We start from the raw sequence: 19,211 nt of genomic DNA, 5'->3' as shown, positions 1-19,211 counted from the left end.
GATGGGCACATGGGTGGGAGGGGTGTAGAGAGATTGGCCGGGTGCAGGTCGATGTTTCAGTGATGGGTACATGGGTGGGAGGGGTGTGGAGAGAGATTGGCCGGGTGCAGGACGATGTTTCAATGATGGGTACATGGGTGGGAGGGGTGTGGAGAGATTGACCGGGTGCAGGTCGATGTTTCAATGATGGGTACGTGGGTGGCAGGGGTGTGGAGAGAAAATGGCCGGGTGCAGGTCAATGTTTCAATGATGGGTACATGGGTGGGAGGGGTGTGGAGAGATTGACCGGGTGCAGGTCGATGTTTCAATGATGGGTACATGGATGGGAGGGGTGTGGAGAGAGATTGACCGGGTGCAGGTCGATGTTTCAATGATGGGTACATGGGTGGGAGGGGTGTAGAGAGATTGACCGGGTGCAGGTCAATGTTTCAGTGTTGGGTACATGGGTGGGAGGGGTGTGGAGAGAGATTGGCCGGGTGCAGGTCGATGTTTCAATGATGGGTACATGGGTGGGAGGGGTGTGGAGAGATTGACCGGGTGCAGGTCGATGTTTCAATGATGGGTACATGGGTGGGAGGGGTGTGGAGAGAGATTGGCCGGGTGCAGGTCGATGTTTCAATGACGGGTACGTGGGTGGGAGGGGTGTGGAGAGATTGGCCGGGTGCAGGTCGATGTTTCAATGATGGGTACGTGGGTGGGAGGGGTGTGGAGAGATTGACCGGGTGTAGGTCGATGTTTCAATGATGGGTACATGGGTGGGAGGGGTGTAGAGAGATTGGCCGGGTGTATGTCGATGTTTCAATGATGGGTACATGGGTGGGAGGGGTGTGGAGAGAGATTGGCTGGGTGCAGGTCGATGTTTCAGTGATGGGTACATGGGTGGGAGGGGTGTGGAGAGATTGGCCGGGTGTAGGTCGATGTTTCAATGATGGGTACATGGGTGGGAGGGGTGTGGAGAGATTGGCCGGATGCTGGTCAATGTTTCAATGATGGGTACATGGGTGGGAGGGGTGTGGAGAGATTGACCGGGTGCAGGTCGATGTTTCAATGATGGGTACATGGGTGGGAGGGGTGTGGAGAGATTGACCGGGTGCAGGTCGATGTTTCAATGATGGGTACATGGGTGGGAGGGGTGTAGAGAGATTGGCCGGGTGTATGTCGATGTTTCAATGATGGGTACATGGGTGGGAGGGGTGTGGAGAGAGATTGGCTGGGTGCAGGTCGATGTTTCAGTGATGGGTACATGGGTGGGAGGGGTGTGGAGAGATTGGCCGGGTGCAGGTCGATGTTTCAATGATGGGTACATGGGTGGGAGGGGTGTGGAGAGATTGACCGGGTGTAGGTCGATGTTTCAATGATGGGTACATGGGTGGGAGGGGTGTGGAGAGATTGGCTGGGTGCAGGTTGATGTTTCAATGATGGGTACATGGGTGGGAGGGGTGTAGAGAGATTGGCCGGGTGCAGGTCAATGTTTCAATGATGGGTACATGGGTGGGAGGGGTGTGGAGAGAGATTGGCTGGGTGCAGGTCGATGTTTCAGTGATGGGTACATGGGTGGGAGGGGTGTGGAGAGATTGGCCGGGTGCAGGTCGATGTTTCAGTGTTGGGTACATGGGTGGGAGGGGTGTGGAGAGATTGACCGGGTGCAGGTCGATGTTTCAATGATGGGTACATGGGTGGGAGGGGTGTGGAGAGATTGGCTGGGTGCAGGTCGATGTTTCAGTGATGGGTACATGGGTGGGAGGGGTGTGGAGAGATTGGCCGGGTGCAGGTCGATGTTTCAGTGATGGGTACATGGGTGGGAGGGGTGTGGAGAGATTGGCCGGGTGTAGGTCGATGTTTCAGTGATGGGTACATGGGTGGGTGAGGTGTGGAGAGAGATTGGCCGGGTGCAGGTCGATGTTTCAGTGATGGGTACATGGGTGGGTGAGGTGTGGAGAGAGATTGGCCGGGTGCAGGTCGGTGTTTCAGTGATGGGTACATGGGTGGGAGGGGTGTGGAGAGAGATTGACCGGGTGCAGGTCGATGTTTCAGTGATGGGTACATGGGTGGGTGAGGTGTGGAGAGAGATTGGCCGGGTGCAGGTCGGTGTTTCAGTGATGGGTACATGGGTGGGTGAGGTGTGGAGAGAGATTGGCCGGGTGCAGGTCGATGTTTCAATGTTGGGTACATGGGTGGGAGGGGTGTGGAGAGAGATTGGCCGGGTGCAGGTCGATGTTTCAGTGTTGGGTACATGGGTGGGAGGGGTGTGGAGAGATTGACCGGGTGCAGGTCGATGTTTCAATGCTTCATCATGGACTGGATGGGATGAAGGTGTCCATCCCCATGACACATGTACATCACTCTGTGAGATTGAATTCCTTCAGTCAGAGGACGAGGAACTTATTGCCGTGGACCCTGTGGAGGCCATGTCGTTGTGAATATTTAAAGTGGAGGTTGTCAGGGCTTCAAAGGTTATGGGGAGAAGTCAAAAGAGTGGAATTGTGGGACACAGCTGAGAGTGGAAGGTGCTGTGAGCCCGACAGGGAGCCGGGAAGGGAGGGCACGGTTCGGCTTGGGTTGGGGAGGGGGAGGTGGATGGGGACCTGACTCCTCAGTTCCCACCTGTGTATTGATCTTGGCTCCGGTCTCCAACAGCTGCTGTACAATCTCCTCCCTTCGGCACAGAACCGCCACGTGCAAACAGGTCAACCCTACAAAAAGAGACCATTGCACACGTTAGTCAGGAGCCTCCGAGATGCCAGGATCACCCTCTCCCAGGCACCACGGTAACAGCGGCAATGACAGCAACCAGGGGTCATTGTTCCCCAAGAACGGCCTGCTATTCAAATGCAATAGGCTCCAGACCTTATCATCAGCTCCATTCAGGGCCCCCACCAGCCCTGCCAGGCAAGACATCACTTCACCTGCAAATCTGCAAGTCGTCTATTGGATCCTGTACTCGTGTACATTGGTGAGACCCATCGCAAATTGGGGAACCCCTTTGATCAAGCGCATCCCCTCCATCCACCGAAAGTCAGCCATTTTAATTAGAATCCTCATTCTCAATCCAACATCTCGGCACCCTCAGAGTGGAAGAGCAACACCGTAAAATCCATCCAAGTAGACTCCCCAATCTCCTCCACATCCAGTCCGTGTCCTCTTATCCTAGACTCCCCCACTACAGGAAACATCCTCTTCACATCCACTCTATCTGTGTCCTCTGGTCCTAGACTCCCCCACTATAGGAAACATCCTCTCCACATCCACTCTATCTGTGTCCTCTGGTCCTAGACTCCTCCACTATAGGAAACATCCTCTCCACATCCACTCTATCTGTGTCCTCTGGTCCTAGACTCCCCCAATATAGGAAACATCCTCTCCACATCCACTCTATCTGTGTCCTCTGGTCCTAGACTCCCCCACTGTAGGAAACATTCTCTCCACATCCACTCTATCTGTGTCCTCTGGTCCTGGACTCACCCACTATAGGAAACATCCTCTCCACATCCACTCTATCTGTGTCCTCTGGTCCTAGACTCCCCACTATAGGAAACATCCTCTCCACATCCACTCTATCTGTGTCCTCTGGTCCTAGACTCCCCCACTGTAGGAAACATTCTCTCCACATCCACTCTCTCTGTGTCCTCTGGTCCGAGACTCCCCCACTATAGGAAACATCCTCTCCACATCCACTTTCAACATTTGATATTTTTAATCTCAAAGCCGGCAGGTTAGGAGGAAAGTTGACAGCCAACTATTCAGGTTGAGAGCCTTTGTCACACATGGAGTTCATTGGGCTTTGTTTTGGGTTCCAGCATCTGCAGCCACCACTGTAAATACTTAGCGTCATCCAGTACTACAGCACAGAAATGACCCTTCAGCCCATTATGTCTGTGCTGTCCCAATCCTGCCTCGTCCCATCGACCTGAACCCAAACCTTAGCCCCTCAGACTCCCCCCAGCTCTGTACTTATCTGAACTTCAATGAAATGTTTTAATTGAACCTGAAGTTACCACTTCTGCCGGCAGCTCATTCCATGTTCGGAGATCCTTCCGCCCGCGCCAGTGCCAGAGGAGACCATTTCTCCTTTAGCACCTGTTTCAGATCCCCAAAGCCTCTCACCTCATTCTCCTGGCTCCCCACACACCTGCCTTCCCCCTCACCTTGTCTCACCCATCACCTGCCAGCTGGTTTTCCTTCCCCCCACTCCCCAACCTCCGTATTCTGGCCTCTGCTCCCTTCTTTTCCAGTGTCGACGAAGGGTCTTGGCGTGAAACGTCCACCATTTATGCCACTCCACAAACACTGCATTCTGGCTGAACGTCCAGGTTGGGCAGTCAGCCATTGATTCTGGTATTATTCTACAGATTTACTGAGTATGTCCACACAAAACTGACTCTCAGTGTTGTAGAATGTACTGTCATCATAAACTTACTTTGAATTTTGTCTGACCTGCTGACTCCCTCCAGCATTTTGTGTGTGTATGTTACTCTGGATTTCCAGCACCTTCAGAATCTCGTGTTTGCGTTAAAGCCCCACTTTCATTCAGAAGGCTTCACGCGTGGTTACGCGGAAGAAGGCGCGGCTACGTACCTTGCCAGTTGTGCCGCTCCAGATTCTGAGTGGCCAGCACGTCAGCGGTGTTGCACCCAACAAGGGCGAGCTCCTTGGCCGAGGCAGGCTGCGTCAGGGCGCGCAGGCACCCCTCCAGGCCGTACTGACAGGCCAGGTGGAGCGCGGTGTTGCCGTTACGGTCCTGCAGCCCCGCGTCTGCTCCCTTCAGCACCAGCTGGCGCACCACGTTTGCCTGCTGGGTGTAAATGGCCAGGTGCAGCGGAGTCTGGGGACCAGAGGGAATGAATCATTACTACACGCTCGGAGAGTTGCTGAATGCTGAAAGGAAGCCATTCTTGGTCATACAGCAGGGAAGGAGGCCCGTCGGCCCAACTGGTCCATGCTAACCCAGATTCCCATCTAAGCCAGTCCCACTTGGCCCCATCCCACAACTCCCTTTCTGATCCACATCCCTGCCCAATGCTGGCTGACCCACTGGGTTCCTCTGGCAGTCTGTCTTTGCTACAGATTCCAGCATTTTCATGTCTACTGTGTGTCCGAAGCTTACAGGATACAAGAAGAAAGGAAAACGTATTCTAAAGTGCCAGGCACCTTAGATAAATGCAGTAAATGCTGAGATGTTCATCATGTTAAAAAATCATTTATCTATATTTTGTTTTACACTGCTCGGGGAAAAGAGGCTAGACTGCGCAGGCACGTGACATAGAGTGCCAAATGTTTTTAAAAAAAGACCACCATATATAGCGGGCAGCAGAGTGACAGGGAGCAGAGTGGGACGGCTTTGGCTCAACAGGCTTCGGCGTGAACAGGGAGAGGCCAGGGTAGGATCCAGTAAGTTTTGTTTGGTTTGTTTAGAGTAGAGAGAATACCTGGCAGGATGTTGGAATGCTCCTCAGGCAGGATGTGGGAAGTCAGGGAGACCTCCAGTGTCCCTGACAATGACACCTGCAGGAAGTGCACCCAGCTGCAGCTCCTGACAAACCGCGTTAGGGAACTGGAGCAGGAGCTGGATGACCTCCGGATCATTCGGGAGAATGAGGAGATTATAGATCGTAGCTACAGGGAGGTAGTTACACCAAAGGAGCAGAGGACAGGAAATTGGGTCACTGTCAGGCGAGGGAAGAGGAAAGGGCAGGCAGAGCAGGGTTCCCCTGTGGCCATTCCCCTCAACAACAAGCATACCGGATCTCTGGCACCGAGTCTGGCTCTGCAGTGCAGAAAGGAGGGTGGAAGAAGAGGAGAGCGGTAGTGATAGGGGACTCGATAGTTAGAGGTACAGACAGGAGGTTCTGTGGTCGTGACAGAGACTCCAGGATGGTTTGTTGCCTCCCAGGTGCCAGGGTCAGGGATGTCTCCGATTGATTGCATGACATTCTGAAGTGGGAGGGTGATCAGCCAGATGTCGTGGTGCACATCGGTACCATTGACGTAGGAAGAAAGAGTGAGGAGGTCCTGGAGAGTGAGTATAGAGGGCTTGGTAGGAAGTTAAAAAGCAGGACCTCGAGGGTGGTAATCTCAGGATTGCTACCTGTGCCACATGCCAGTGAGGGTAAGAATAGGATGCTCTGGCGGATGAACACATGGCTGAGGAACTGGTGTAGGGGGCAGGGTTTCAGATTTCAGGATCATTGGGTCCTCCTCTGGGGCAGGTGGGACCTGTACAAGAGAGACAGGTTACACTTGAACTACAAGGGGACCAATATCCTTTCAGGGAGGTTTGTTACTGCTTTTGGGGAGGGTTTAAACTAGATTTGCAGGGGGATGGGAACCAGAGTGCCAGAGCAGATAGTGGAGTGGGGGTGAAAATAAATGATGTTAAAAGTTCATGCAAAGTCACAAATAGAAGGGTTGTGTGTGGCGGTAATAATCTTCTGAGATGTGTCTATTCAATGCAAGGAGTATTGTGGGGAAGGCTGACGAGCTGAGGGCATGGATTGACACATGGAATTACGACATTATAGCCATTAGTGAAACTTGGCTACAGGAGGGGCAGGACTGGCAGCTGAATGTTCCAGGGTTCCGATGTTTCAGTCATGATCGAGGCAGAGGAATGAAAGGTGGGGGGGTGGCATTGCTAGTCAGGGAAAATGTTACAGCAGTGCTCAGGCAGGACAGATTAGAGGGCTTGTCTACTGAGTCCTTATGGGTGGCGCTGAGAAACAGGAAAGGTGGGGTTGTATTATAGACCACCTAATAGTCAATGAGAATTGGAGGAGCAAATGTGCAGAGAGATAGCAGGCAACTGCAGAAAACATAAAGTTGTGATAGTAGGGGATTTTAATTTTCCACATACGGTATTGATTGGGACTCCCATAATGTTAAAGGTGTAGACGGGTTAGAGTTTGTAAAATGTGTTCAGGAAAGTTTTCTAAATCAATATATAGAGGTACCAACTAGAGGGGATGCAATATTAGATCTCCTATCAGGAAACGAGTTAGGACAGGTGACGGAAGTCTGTGTAGGGGAGCACTTTGGTTCCAGTGATCACAACACCATTAGTTTCAACTTGATCGTGGATAAAGATAGATCTGGTCCTAGGGTTGAGGTTCTAAACTGGAAAAAGGCCAAATTTGAAGAAATGAGAAAGGATCTAAAAAGCGTGGATTGGGACAGGTTTTTCTCTGGCAAGGATGTGATCGGTAGGTGGGAAGCCTTCAAAGCAGAAATTTTGAGAGTGCAGAGCTTGTATATTCCTGTCAGGATTAAAGGCAAAATGAATAGGAATAAGGAACCTTGGTTCTCAAGGGATATTGCAACTCTGATAAAGAAGAAGAGAGAGATGTATGAAACGTATAGGAAACAGGGAGCAAATAAGGTGCTTGAGGAGTATAAAAAGTGCAAAAAAATACTTAAGAAGGAGATCAGGAGGGCTAAAAGAAGACATGAGGTTTCTTTGGCAGTCAAGGTGAAGGATAATCCAAAGAGCTTCTACAGGTATACTAAGAGCAAAAGGATAGTAAGGGATAAAATTGGTCCTCTTGAAGATCAGAGTGGTCGGCTATGTATGGAACCAAAAGAAATGGGGGAGATCTTTTAATGTTTTTTTTTGCGTCTGTATTTACTAAGGAAACTGGCATGAAATAAGGAAAACAAGTAGAGAGGCCATGGAACCTATACAGATTGAAGAGGAGGAGGAGGTGCTTGCTATCTTGAGGCAAATCAGAGTAGATAAATCCCCAGGACCTGGCAGGGTATTCCCTCAGATCTTGAAGGAGACTGGTGTTGAAATTGCAGGGGCCCTGGCAGATATATTTAAAATGTCAGTATCTATGGGTGAGGTGTCAGAGGATTGGAGAATGGCTCATGTTGTTCCGTTGTTTAAAAAAGGATCGAAAAGTAATCCGGGAAATTATAGTTTGACGTCGGTAGAAGGTAAATTATTGGAAGGAGTACTAAGAGATAGGATCTACAAGTATTTGGATAGACAGGGGCTTATTAGGGAGAGTCAACATGGCTTTGTGCGTGGTAGGTCATGTTTGACCAATCTGTTGGAGTTTTTCGAGGAAGTTACCAGGAAAGTGGATGAAGGGAAGGCAGTGGATGTTGTCTACATGGAGTTCAGTAAGGCCTTTGACAAGGTCCCACGTGGGAGGTTAGTTAGGAAGATTCAGTCGCTAGGTATACATGGAGAGGTAGTATTTCGATTAGACATTGGCTCGATGGAAGAAGCCAGAGAGTGGTAGTAGAGAATTGCTTCTCCGAGTGGAGGCCTGTGACTAGTGGTGTGTCACAGGGATCAGTGCTGGGTCCATTGTTATTTGTCATCTATATCAATGATCTGGATGATAATGTGGTAAATTGGATCAGCAAATTTGCTGACGATACAAAGATTGGAGGTGTAGTGGACAGTGAGGAAGGTTTTCAAAGCTTGCAGAGGGATTTGGACCAGCTAGAAAAATGGGCTAAAAATGACAGATGGAGTTTAATACAGACAAGTGTGAGGTATTGCACTTTGGAAGGACAAACCAACATAAAACATACAAGGTAAATGGTAAGGCACTGAGGGGTGCAGTGGAACAGAGGGATCTGGGAATACAGATACAAAATTCCCTAAAAGTGGCGTCACAGGTAGATAGGGTCGTAAAGAGAGCTTTTGGTACATTGGCCTTTATTAATCAAAGTATTGAGTATAAGAGCTGGAATGTTTTGATGAGGTTGTATAAGGCATTGGCGAGACCGAATTTGGAGTATTGTGTGCAGTTTTGGCCACCAAATTACAGGAAGGATATTAATAAGGTTGAAAGAGTGCAGAGAAGGTTTACAAGGAAGTTGCCGGGACACAAGAAACTGAGTTACAGAGAAAGGTTGAATAGGTTAGAAACATAGACAATAGGTGCAGGAGTAGGCCATTCGGCTCTTCGAGCCTGCACCGCCATTTATTATGATCATGGCTGATCGTCCAACTCAGAACCCTGTACCTGCCTTCTCTCCATACCCCCTGACCCCCGTAGCCACAAGGGCCATATCTAATTCCCTCTTAAATAGAGCCAATGAACTGGCCTCAACTGCTTCCTGTGGCAGAGAATTCCACAGATTCACCACTCCGTGTGAAGAAGTTTTTCCTAATCTCGGTCCTAAAAGACTTCCCCTTTATCCTCAAACTGTAACCCCTCGTTAGGACTTTATTCCCTGGAGCGTAGAAGAATGAGGGGAGATTTGATAAAGGTGTATAAAATTATAGTGGGTATAGATACAGTGACTGCAAGCAGGTTTTTTTCCACTGAGGCGAGGGGAGAAAAAACACAGAGGACATAGGTTAAGGGTGAAGGGGGAAAAGTTTAAAGGGAACATTGTGGGGGGACTTCGTCACACAGAGAGTGGTGGGAGTGTGGAATGAGCTGCCAGATGAAGTGGTAAATGCGGGCTCACTTTTAACATTTAAAAAAAACTTGGACAGGTACGTGGATGAGAGGTGTATGGAGGGATATGGTCCGGGTGCAGGTCAGTGGGACTAGACAGAGAAATGGTTCAGCAGAGCCAAGAAGGGCCAAAAGGCCTGTTTCTGTGCTGTAATGTTCTATGGTTCTATAGTGATGGACAGACGGAGGAGAGGAGAGTGGGAAGAGTGACAGAGACTGGGAGGTGACGGGTGGATCCAGGTGACGGGGAGTGATGGACAGACGGAGGAGCGGAGAGTGGGAATAGTGACAGAGACTGGGAGGTGACGGGTGGATCAGGTGAGGGGGAGTGACGGACAGACGGAGGAGAGGAGAGTGGGAATAGTGACAGAGACTGGGAGGTGACGGGTGGATCAGGTGAGGGGGAGTGATGGACAGACGGAGGAGGGGAGAGTGGGAATAGTGACAGAGACTGGGAAGTGACGGGTGGATCAGGTGAGGGGGAGTGATGGACAGACGGAGGAGAGGAGAGTGGGAATAGTGACAGAGACTGGGAGGTGACGGGTGGATCAGGTGAGGGAGAGTGACGGACAGACGGAGGAGGGGAGAGTGGCAATAGTGACAGAGACTGGGAGGTGACGGGTGGATCAGGTGAGGGGGAGTGACGGACAGACGGAGGAGGGGAGAGTGGGAATAGTGACAGAGACTGGGAGGAGACGGGTGGATCAGGTGAGGGGGAGTGATGGACAGACGGAGGAGGGGAGAGTGGGAATAGTGACAGAGACTGGGAGGTGACGGGTGGATCAGGTGAGGGGGAGTGACGGACAGACGGAGGAGCGGAGAGTGGGAATAGTGACAGAGACTGGGAGGTGACGGGTGGATCAGGTGAGGGGGAGTGATAGACAGACGGAGGAGGGGAGAGTGGGAATAGTGACAGACACTGGGCGGTGACGGGTGGATCCAGGTGAAGGGGAGTGATGGACAGACGGAGGAGGGGAGGGTGGGAATAGTGACAGAGACTGGGAGGTGACGGGTGGATCAGGTGAGGGGGAGTGACGGGCGGACGGAGGAGGGGAGAGTGGGAATAGTGACAGAGACTGGGAGGTGACGGGTGGATCCAGGTGAGGCGGAGTGATGGACAGACGGAGGAGGGGAGAGTGGGAATAGTGACAGAGACTGGGAGGTTGACGGGTGGATCCAGGTGAGGGGAGTGATGGACAGACGGAGGAGCGGAGAGTGGGAATAGTGACAGAGACTGGGAGGTGACGGGTGGATCAGATGAGGGGGAGTGATGGACAGACGGAGGAGAGGAGAGTGGGAATAGTGACAGAGACTGGGAGGTGACGGGTGGATCAGGTGAGGGGGAGTGATGGACAGATGGAGGGGAGAGTGGGAATAGTGACAAAGACTGGGAGGTGACGGGTGGATCAGGTGAGGGCGAGTGATGGACAGACGGAGGAGAGGAGAGTGGGAATAGTGACAGAGACTGGGAGGTGACGGGTGGATCAGGTGAGGGGGAGTGATGGACAGACGGAGGAGGGGAGAGTGGGAATAGTGACAGAGACTGGGAGGTGACGGGTGGATCAGATGAGGGGGAGTGATGGACAGATGGAGGAGAGGAGAGTGGGAATAGTGACAGAGACTGGGAGGTGACGGGTGGATCAGGTGAGGGAGAGTGACGGACAGACGGAGGAGGGGAGAGTGGGAATAGTGACAGAGACTGGGAGGTGATGGGTGGATCCAGGTGAGGGGGAGTGATATACAGACAGAGGAGGGGAGAGTGGGAATAGTGACAGAGACTGGGAGGTGACGGGTGGATCAGGTGAGGGGGAGTGATGGACAGATGGAGGAGGGGAGAGTGGGAATAGTGACAGAAACTGGGAGGTGACGGGTGGATCCAGGTGAGGGGGAGTGATGGACAGACAGAGGAGGGGAGAGTGGGAATAGTGAAAGAGATCGAGAGGTGACGGGTGGATCCAGGTGAGGGGGAGTGATGGACAGATGGAGGAGGGGAGAGTGGGAATCGTGACACAGACTGGGAGGTGACGGGTGGATCAGGTGAAGGGGAGTGATGGACAGACGGAGGAGGGGAGAGTGGGAATAGTGACAGAGACTGGGAGGTGACGGGTGGATCAGGTGAGGGGGAGTGACGGACAGATGGAGGAGGGGAGAGTGGGAATAGTGACAGAGACTGGGAGGTGACGGGTGGATCAGGTGAGGGGGAGTGATGGACAGATGGAGGAGGGGAGAGTGGGAATAGTGACAGAGACCGGGAGGTGACGGGTGGATCCAAGTGAAGGGGAGTGATGGACAGACGGAGGAGGGGAGGGTGGGAATAGTGACAGAGACTGGGAGGTGACGGGTGGATCCAGGTGAGGGGGAGTGATGGACAGACGGAGGAGGGGAGAGTGGGAATAGTGACAGAGACTGGGTGGTGACGGGTGGATCAGGTGAGGGGGAGTCATGGACAGACGGAGGAGGGGAGAGTGGGAATAGTGACAGAGACTGGGAGGTGACGGGTGGATCAGGTGAGGGAGAGTGACGGACAGACGGAGGAGGGGAGAGTGGGAATAGTGACAGAGACTGGGTGGTGACGGGTGGATCAGGTGAGGGGGAGTGATGGACAGACGGAGGAGTGTAGAGTGGGAATAGTGACAGAGACTGGGAGGTGATGGGTGGATCCGGTGAGGGGGAGTGATGGACGGACGGAGGAGGGGAGAGTGGGAATAGTGACAGAGACTGGGAGGTGATGGGTGGATCCAGGTGAGGGGGAGTGATGGACAGACGGAGGAGGGGAGAGTGGGAATAGTGACAGAGACTGGGAGGTGACGGGTGGATCAGGTGAGGGGGAGTGACGGACAGACGGAAGAGGGGAGAGTGGGAATAGTGACAGAGACTGGGAGGTGACGGGTGGATCCAGGTGAGGGGGAGTGACGGACGGACGGAGGGGGGGAGAGTGGGAATAGTGACAGAGACTGGGAGGTGACGGGTGGATCAGGTGAAGGGGAGTGATGGACAGACGGAGGAGGGGAGAGTGGGAATAGTGACAGAGACTGGGAGGTGACGGGTGGATCAGGTGAAGGGGAGTGATGGACAGGCGGAGGAGGGGAGAGTGGGAATAGTGACAGAGACTGGGAGGTGACGGGTGGATCAGGTGAGTGGGAGTGACGGACAGACGGAGGGGGGAGAGTGGGAATAGTGACAGAGACTGGGAGGTGACGGGTGGATCAGGTGAAGGGGAGTGATGGACAGACGGAGGAGAGGAGAGTGGGAATAGTGACAGAGACTGGGAGGTGACGGGGGGATCAGGTGAGGGGGAGTGATGGACAGACGGAGGAGGGGAGACTGGGAATAGTGACAGAGACTGGGAGGTGACGGGTGGATCAGGTGAGGGGGAGTGATGGACAGACGGAGGAGGGGAGAGTGGGAATAGTGACAGAGACTGGGAGGTGACGGGTGGATCCGGTGAGGGGGAGTGATGGACGGACGGAGGAGGGGAGAGTGGGAATAGTGACAGAGACTGGGAGGTGACGGGTGGATCAGGTGAGGGGGAGTGATGGACAGACGGAGGAGGGGAGAGTGGGAATAGTGACAGAGACTGGGAGGTGACGGGTGGATCAGATGAGGGGGAGTGACGGACAGACGGAGGAGGGGAGAGTGGGAATAGTGACAGAGACTGGGAGGTGACGGGTGGATCAGGTGAGGGGGAGTGATGGACAGACAGATGAGGGGAGAGTGGGAATTGTGACAGAGACTGGGAGGTGACGGGTGGATCAGGTGAGGGGGAGTGACGGACAGACGGAGGAGGGTAGAGTGGGAATGGTGACAGAGACTGGGAGGTGACGGGTGGATCAGGTGAGGGGGAGTGATGGACAGACGGAGGAGGGGAGAGTGGGAATAGTGACAGAGACTGGGAGGTGATGGGAGGACGAGAGAGTGTGACAGGGCTGTGTATGGGGGGATGGTGAAGGGGAGGGGACATGTGAGTGTGATGGGGCCGTGTACACAGGGGATGGGGTACAGGATGGGGAACAGTGAAGGGGAGGGAACGAGACAGTGTGACGGGCCGTATACAGGGGGATGGTGAAGGGGAGGGGACGAGAGTGTGTGACAGGGCCATATATGGGGGGACTTCGAAGGGGAGTGGATGAGAGGCTGCGATGGGGTCCCGCACAGGGGGGTGGTGAAAGGAAATGTCGAGGGGATAAGAGAGTGTGACGAGAGAATGATGGAGGTGAGTGGTGGAGGGGACGAGAGTGTGACAGGGCAGAAGGGGAGGGGTGAGAGGATTCGCACTGAGTGCAACCAGCAGGTGCACAGGTCCCAGCAGCATGGGATGCCCGTTTACCTGGAAAAGGTCATTCTGCCAGTTCAGGTAGGCTGTCTCGGACTGGCTGATGAAAGCCAGTGCCAGCCTCTCTTCTTCATGGATGATGCAGAGGTGGAGGAACCTGCAAAATAGACCCAGCATTAGGGCAGGTCACGGATGGCCACCAAGTCTGTCCAACTCCATCTCCCCCGCTGCCTTGCAAGTTACTCCACCCAAATTCCCTCTTGAAAACTTCAGTGCCCACCCTCTGCTATCTCCTCCCGAGTTGGTTGATCCACCTCCCCGGCTCCTTGAACCATCCGCCACTGGGAGTAACTTCCATTCATCCTCCCAGCCCACCACCATCTCGACCAATCCTGATCTTGTCCACCTTCCCTGTCCTAAGGAGAACAACCCTCACTTCCTCAGTCCAACCTTGGAGCCGAAATCTTGGGGGAGGAGAAGATGGCAGCAGCCACTCCGGTGAATGATATCTGTTATTTGTCAAGTAGGGTCCCGTGCACAATCCTGATTTGATGGAGACAGAAGTGAGAGCACGGAGGAACATCTGTGAAACTTCTGAAATGCCTGTTTCGCTGCCGCTGCTACTGTGTGATCCAGAATCTCCGGAGGGGAAAGCCCCGAGTCCTCGGTGGCCGGGGCGGGGTCGAAGCACTCAGCAGAGATGGTGCTCGGAGCTCAGTGTCGGAGGGCTGGTTGGAGGCTCGAAGTTTTCGGACGGACTCAGAGTCGGCTGCGGTCGGGTACTTCCAGGGTGCTGCATTGGCAAGTTTGCAGCACTTGGAGTTCCTGGCAGGGAGAGTTTCTCCCTTCTACCGTCTGCGTGAGATGATGAGGCTATCGGGACTTCAGACTTTTTTTTTACCGTGCCCATGGTCTGCTCTTTATCAAATTACGGTATTGCTTTGCACTGTTGTAACTATATGTTATAATTATGTGGTTCTGTCAGTTTTAGTCTTGGTTTGTCCTGTGTTTCTGTGACATCTTTCTGGAGGAACATTGTATCATTTTTTAATGCATGCATTTCTAAATGACAATAAGCGAGGACTGAGTGTCCTCATAATCTAATAATCTAAATCCCTCATTCACCCTTGGAAATATTCCAGTAAATTCCTGTCTGGAACCTTCTAATCCTTCCTTAAAGTGCTGGAACTGGAATCGGAGCTGAGAGAGTGAGCGTCTACAGATCTACCTCCCTCGACCTTTATCAACCTACCTCCGTCTATCTCTATTTCTCTACCTCTCCCTCCCTCTGCCTCCACCTACCTCTACCTCCAGCCTAATCACCAATTAACCTACCAACTGGCGCATCTTTGAGGCGTGGGTGGGAACTAGAGCTGCCCAGGGAAACCCAGGCAGTCCACAGGGAGGATGTCCAGACTCCGGACAGCGGGCGCCGGAACTGATCTCAGAACTCTGATGCTCCGAGCTGCAGCAGTGTCACACTAACCGCTGAGCTACCCTGCCATTCTGAGGTGGACTGACTCTTATAATGAACACAAGAGACGCCGGAGATCCCAATGGACGCACTAAGCAGGGCAGGCAGCATCTGTGGAAGTGGATAAACCATCGATGTTTCAGTCTGCGACACTACTTCAGGACTGGAAAGGAAGGGGGGAGACTCCAGAATAAAAAAGTGGGGGAGACGGGAAGGAGGATGGCTGGAAGGTGATGGGTAAAGCCGGGTGGGTGGGAAAGGTAAAGGGCTGGAGAGGAAGGAATCTGATACGAGAGGAGGGTGGACTGTGGGAGAAAGGGAAGGAGGGGCACCAGGTGATAGGCTGGTGAGAAGAGGTGAGAGGTCAGATGGGGGAATAGAAGAAGAGAGGCAGGGGAGGAGGGAACCTTTTTTTTTTACCAGAAGGAGAAATCGACGTTCATGCCATCAGGTTGGCGGCTACCCAGACTGAATACAAGGTGTTGGTCCTCCACCCTGAGGGTGGCCTCATCTTGGTAGAAGAGGCAGCCACGGACCGTCACGTCGGAGTGGGAATGGGAATGGGAATTAAAATCTTTGGCCACTGGGAAGTTCTGCTCAATTAAGCGGTGTCCCAATTTATGATGGGTTTCACCAATGTTGAGGAGGCCTCTTCGGCAGCACCGGACACAATAGACGGGATCTCAGCAGATTCACGGATGAGATGCTGCCTCACCTGGAAGGACTGTTAGGGTCTTTGAAATGAGGCGAGAGGGGGAGATGACTGGGCAGGTATAACACTTTAGCCATCAAAGACCACCACCACACAGGCCATGCTCTTTTCTCACTGATTCCATCGGGAAGGAGGTACAGGAGCCTCAGGTCCCACACCACCAGGTTCAGGAACAGTTATTACTCCTCAACCATCAGGCTCCTGAACCAGTGAGGGTAACCACAACTCTGAACTGATTCCATCGGGAAGGAGGTACAGGAGCCTCAGGTCCCACACCACCAGGTTCAGGAACAGTTATTACCCCTCAACCATCAGGTTTCTGAACCAGAGAGGATAACCTCAACTCTGAACTGATTCCATCAGGTAGAAGGTACAGGAGCCTCAGGTCCCAGATCACTAGGTTCAGGAACAGTTAGTACCCCTCATCAGGCTCTTGAACCAAAGGAGATAACTTCACTCACCCCATCACTGAGCTGTTTCCACAACCTATGAACTCACTTTGAAGGACTCTTCATTTCATGTTCTCAATATTTATTTCTAATTATTGAATGTTTTTCTATTTGCACCGTTACTGCAGTCTGTTTGAATTCCCTAGTTGGGCGCTCTTTCACTGATTCTGTTAGTTGTTACTGAGAGTGGTGCCTCAGTTCTGAGGATGTCCCTGGAGTTCCCCAGGCCATGCAGGTGGTCCGGAGGCACAGGGCCCATGTTTCCCTCTGCACACCCCCCACCCCCAAGGAGGGAGAGTGCCCTCAGAACCATCTCTCGGACAAGAGGGTCAACCAAAGCTGCCAGCTGCTAGACCAGGGGGACAGAATAGCCCACAACCACAGGTTGAAGGGGAGCAGCAGATGTCTACCTGCCATCCCGAGGGGAAGGTTTGCTCTCAGAATGAACAGGCCCTCCCTGCTGACCAAGATGCCTTTTCACACTGATCCCACTTCCACTCAGCCCAGATTCCTCTGCTATCCCAAATGCTTTCTACACACTGTGATCGTAGCCGTCTCTTTACTGTCATACACACAGCTCGAGTACAATCAAAAACATGTTCACGTAGCCACAGGTACAGAGCACAGATTAGAAGTTATATCTGCCCACTGCCCTCTCTGAGAATGTCATACCCCTCGGATCTTTGAATCACTCCCCTCTCACATCATGTCATTGCTTTTCAGTTTTTATAGTCCATCCTTCAGATCGACCCCATCTCACCCCTCGTGATTTTCAAAACCCTGACAAGCTCACCCCCTCATTCCACCAATAAAGAGAATGATCGCAACCCGTCCAATTGACTCCTGGCCTCTGAATCTCCATTTCATCCTCAACATTCCCTCTCATTCTTTCTTCCTCCATCACCCCACCCTCGCTCAGCCCATGCTCGCTCCCTCTTCCTCCCTCACTCCCCCTACCCCATTCCCTCCCCTCCCTCATTCCCCCTCCACCACTCACTCCCCTCCACCACTCCTTCACACTCCCCTCCCCCATACACACACTACCCCCTCCCCTTCCTTCACTCCCTCTCCCCTCCCTCACTCACACACTCCCTCCCCACACACACACACACTACATCCTCCCCTCCCTTCACTCAGTCACTCCCCCTCCCCTCACTCACTCAACCTTCCTCCCCACCCTCACTCCTCCTCCCCTCCCTCACTCCCCCTCCCCTCCCCTCCTTCACTCCCCCTCCCCTCCCTACCCTCACCGCCCTCTCCCCACCCTCACTCCCCCTCTCCTCCCCACCCTCACTCACGCTCCTCTCCCCTCACTCCATCCCTCCCTCCCTTACTCCCACTCCCCTCCCTCCCCACCCTCACTCACTCCCCTCCCCCTCACTCACCTCCCCACCCTCACTTACTCCCCTCCCCCTCACTCTTTCCCTCACTCCCCTCCCTCATTCACTCCCCTCCCCCTCACTCCTTCCCTCACTCCCCTCCCCCTCACTCCTTCCCTCACTCCCCTCCCCCTCACTCCTTCCCTCACTCCCCTCCCTCATTCACTCCCCTCCCCTTCCCTCACTCCCCTCCCCCTCACTCACTCCCCTCCCTCCCCACCCTCGAGCACCTACGTGTCCCCCTCATCGCTCAGGTAGCTCCAGGGCTCAAACCGCTCCTCGGGCTCGGCGGGCTCGGCCGCCTCGTCGCCGCCGCTCTCGGCCAGCGAGCAGCGGGAGCTGAAGCTCTCCAACAGGCCGGAGCCGTAGGCCGAGTCGCAGGCGGACTCGCATCGCTCATCGGCCGCGCCGGGCTCCCAGGCCTGCAGCTTTCCTAGGCCGCCGTGGCCCGGCTCGGTGCCGCCGCTGCCCGCACACTGCTCCATGGCCAGGTGCCGGTGCAGGGCCGCTCGCTTCCCCGTCCTGAGCTCCGCATCCGGATGAGAAAATGTCCCGGGGCCGCTGGAAATTCCCCAAAGCACAAAGTCGCCGTCGGCTCATTAAAGGCGAGGGGCAGCTGCCCTCCCCTTTAACACGGCGTCACTCAGTGAGGGAGCGAAATGAGGGGGAAAGTGTGGGATTGAGTCGGATGATGGGCATGAGGGAGGATGAGGAGGGATGAGCTGAATGAAGGGAATGAGAGGGGTTGAGGGGGATAGGGAGGGTGTGAGGGGATGGAGGGGTGTAAGGGGGGACAGGGGAGTTTGGCTGATTGGGAGGGAGTGGAGTTGGGGGACTGGAGTTTCGCGGAGTGGAGAGGGGAGTGAGGATGTGATCCGGACGGTATGTAGTGGGTGGGACAGGGGATTGCGGATTGGGGAGAGAGGGAAGAGCTGAGTGGGTAGTGGGGTATAGGGGTAGTGGAGTGAGGGGGTGATTGAGGGAGAGGATAGTGGAGGGGAGAGGGAGAGTTTAACTATCTCCTGGGGATCTGTTGTATGAAGCCCCCTGAAGCCCTGGATTAGATCCCAGCCTGTAACCCACTCCCAGGGATCTGTTAGTCTGTATATGAGCCCTGTGAACCCCTGGGGTAGATCCCAGCCTGCAACCCACTCCTGGGGATCTGTTATTCTACATATAAATAATCTGAATCCCTTGTATTAGATCCCAGCCTGTAACCCACTCCCGGGGATCTGTTATACTATATATAAACCCTGTGAACCCCTGAATTAGATCCCAGCCTGTAACCCACTCCCAGGGATCTGTTATACTATATATAAACCCTGTGAACCCCTGAATTAGATCCCAGCCTGTAACCCATGTCCACAAATTTCTTATTACAGGATTTAATGTCTTTGTGGGAGATGGCAGAATTTTCAGGTTGTGACACCTAGGGTGAAGTTTAACGTGGCGAGTAGGGGGTTTCTAGAGCGTCTGAGGAGAGGTATTTTCACCCAGAGAGGTGCTGA

General features: G+C 53.5%; 1 protein-coding gene across 1 annotated transcript in view; it reads right to left on the bottom strand.

Moving 5' to 3' along the window:
- Window positions 1–18,316, bottom strand: part of LOC140189077 (NF-kappa-B inhibitor epsilon-like) — a 42,575-nt gene extending 24,259 nt beyond the window's left edge. The window contains exons 1-4 of the mRNA XM_072245779.1: window positions 17,938–18,316; window positions 13,744–13,846; window positions 4,576–4,822; window positions 2,605–2,693 (exon numbers count right to left, since the gene is read on the bottom strand). Coding sequence (XP_072101880.1) covers window positions 2,605–2,693; window positions 4,576–4,822; window positions 13,744–13,846; window positions 17,938–18,188 — 690 coding nt within the window. The 5' untranslated portion in view covers window positions 18,189–18,316. The remainder of the gene's footprint in view (window positions 1–2,604; window positions 2,694–4,575; window positions 4,823–13,743; window positions 13,847–17,937) is intronic.
- Between the last annotated feature and the right edge of the window lie 895 nt (window positions 18,317–19,211).

Source organism: Mobula birostris, chromosome 28 (genome assembly GCF_030028105.1).
Source record: "Mobula birostris isolate sMobBir1 chromosome 28, sMobBir1.hap1, whole genome shotgun sequence".
NCBI classification, from domain to species: domain Eukaryota; kingdom Metazoa; phylum Chordata; class Chondrichthyes; order Myliobatiformes; family Myliobatidae; genus Mobula; species Mobula birostris.
This window is presented reverse-complemented; position numbering and strand designations above follow the sequence as displayed.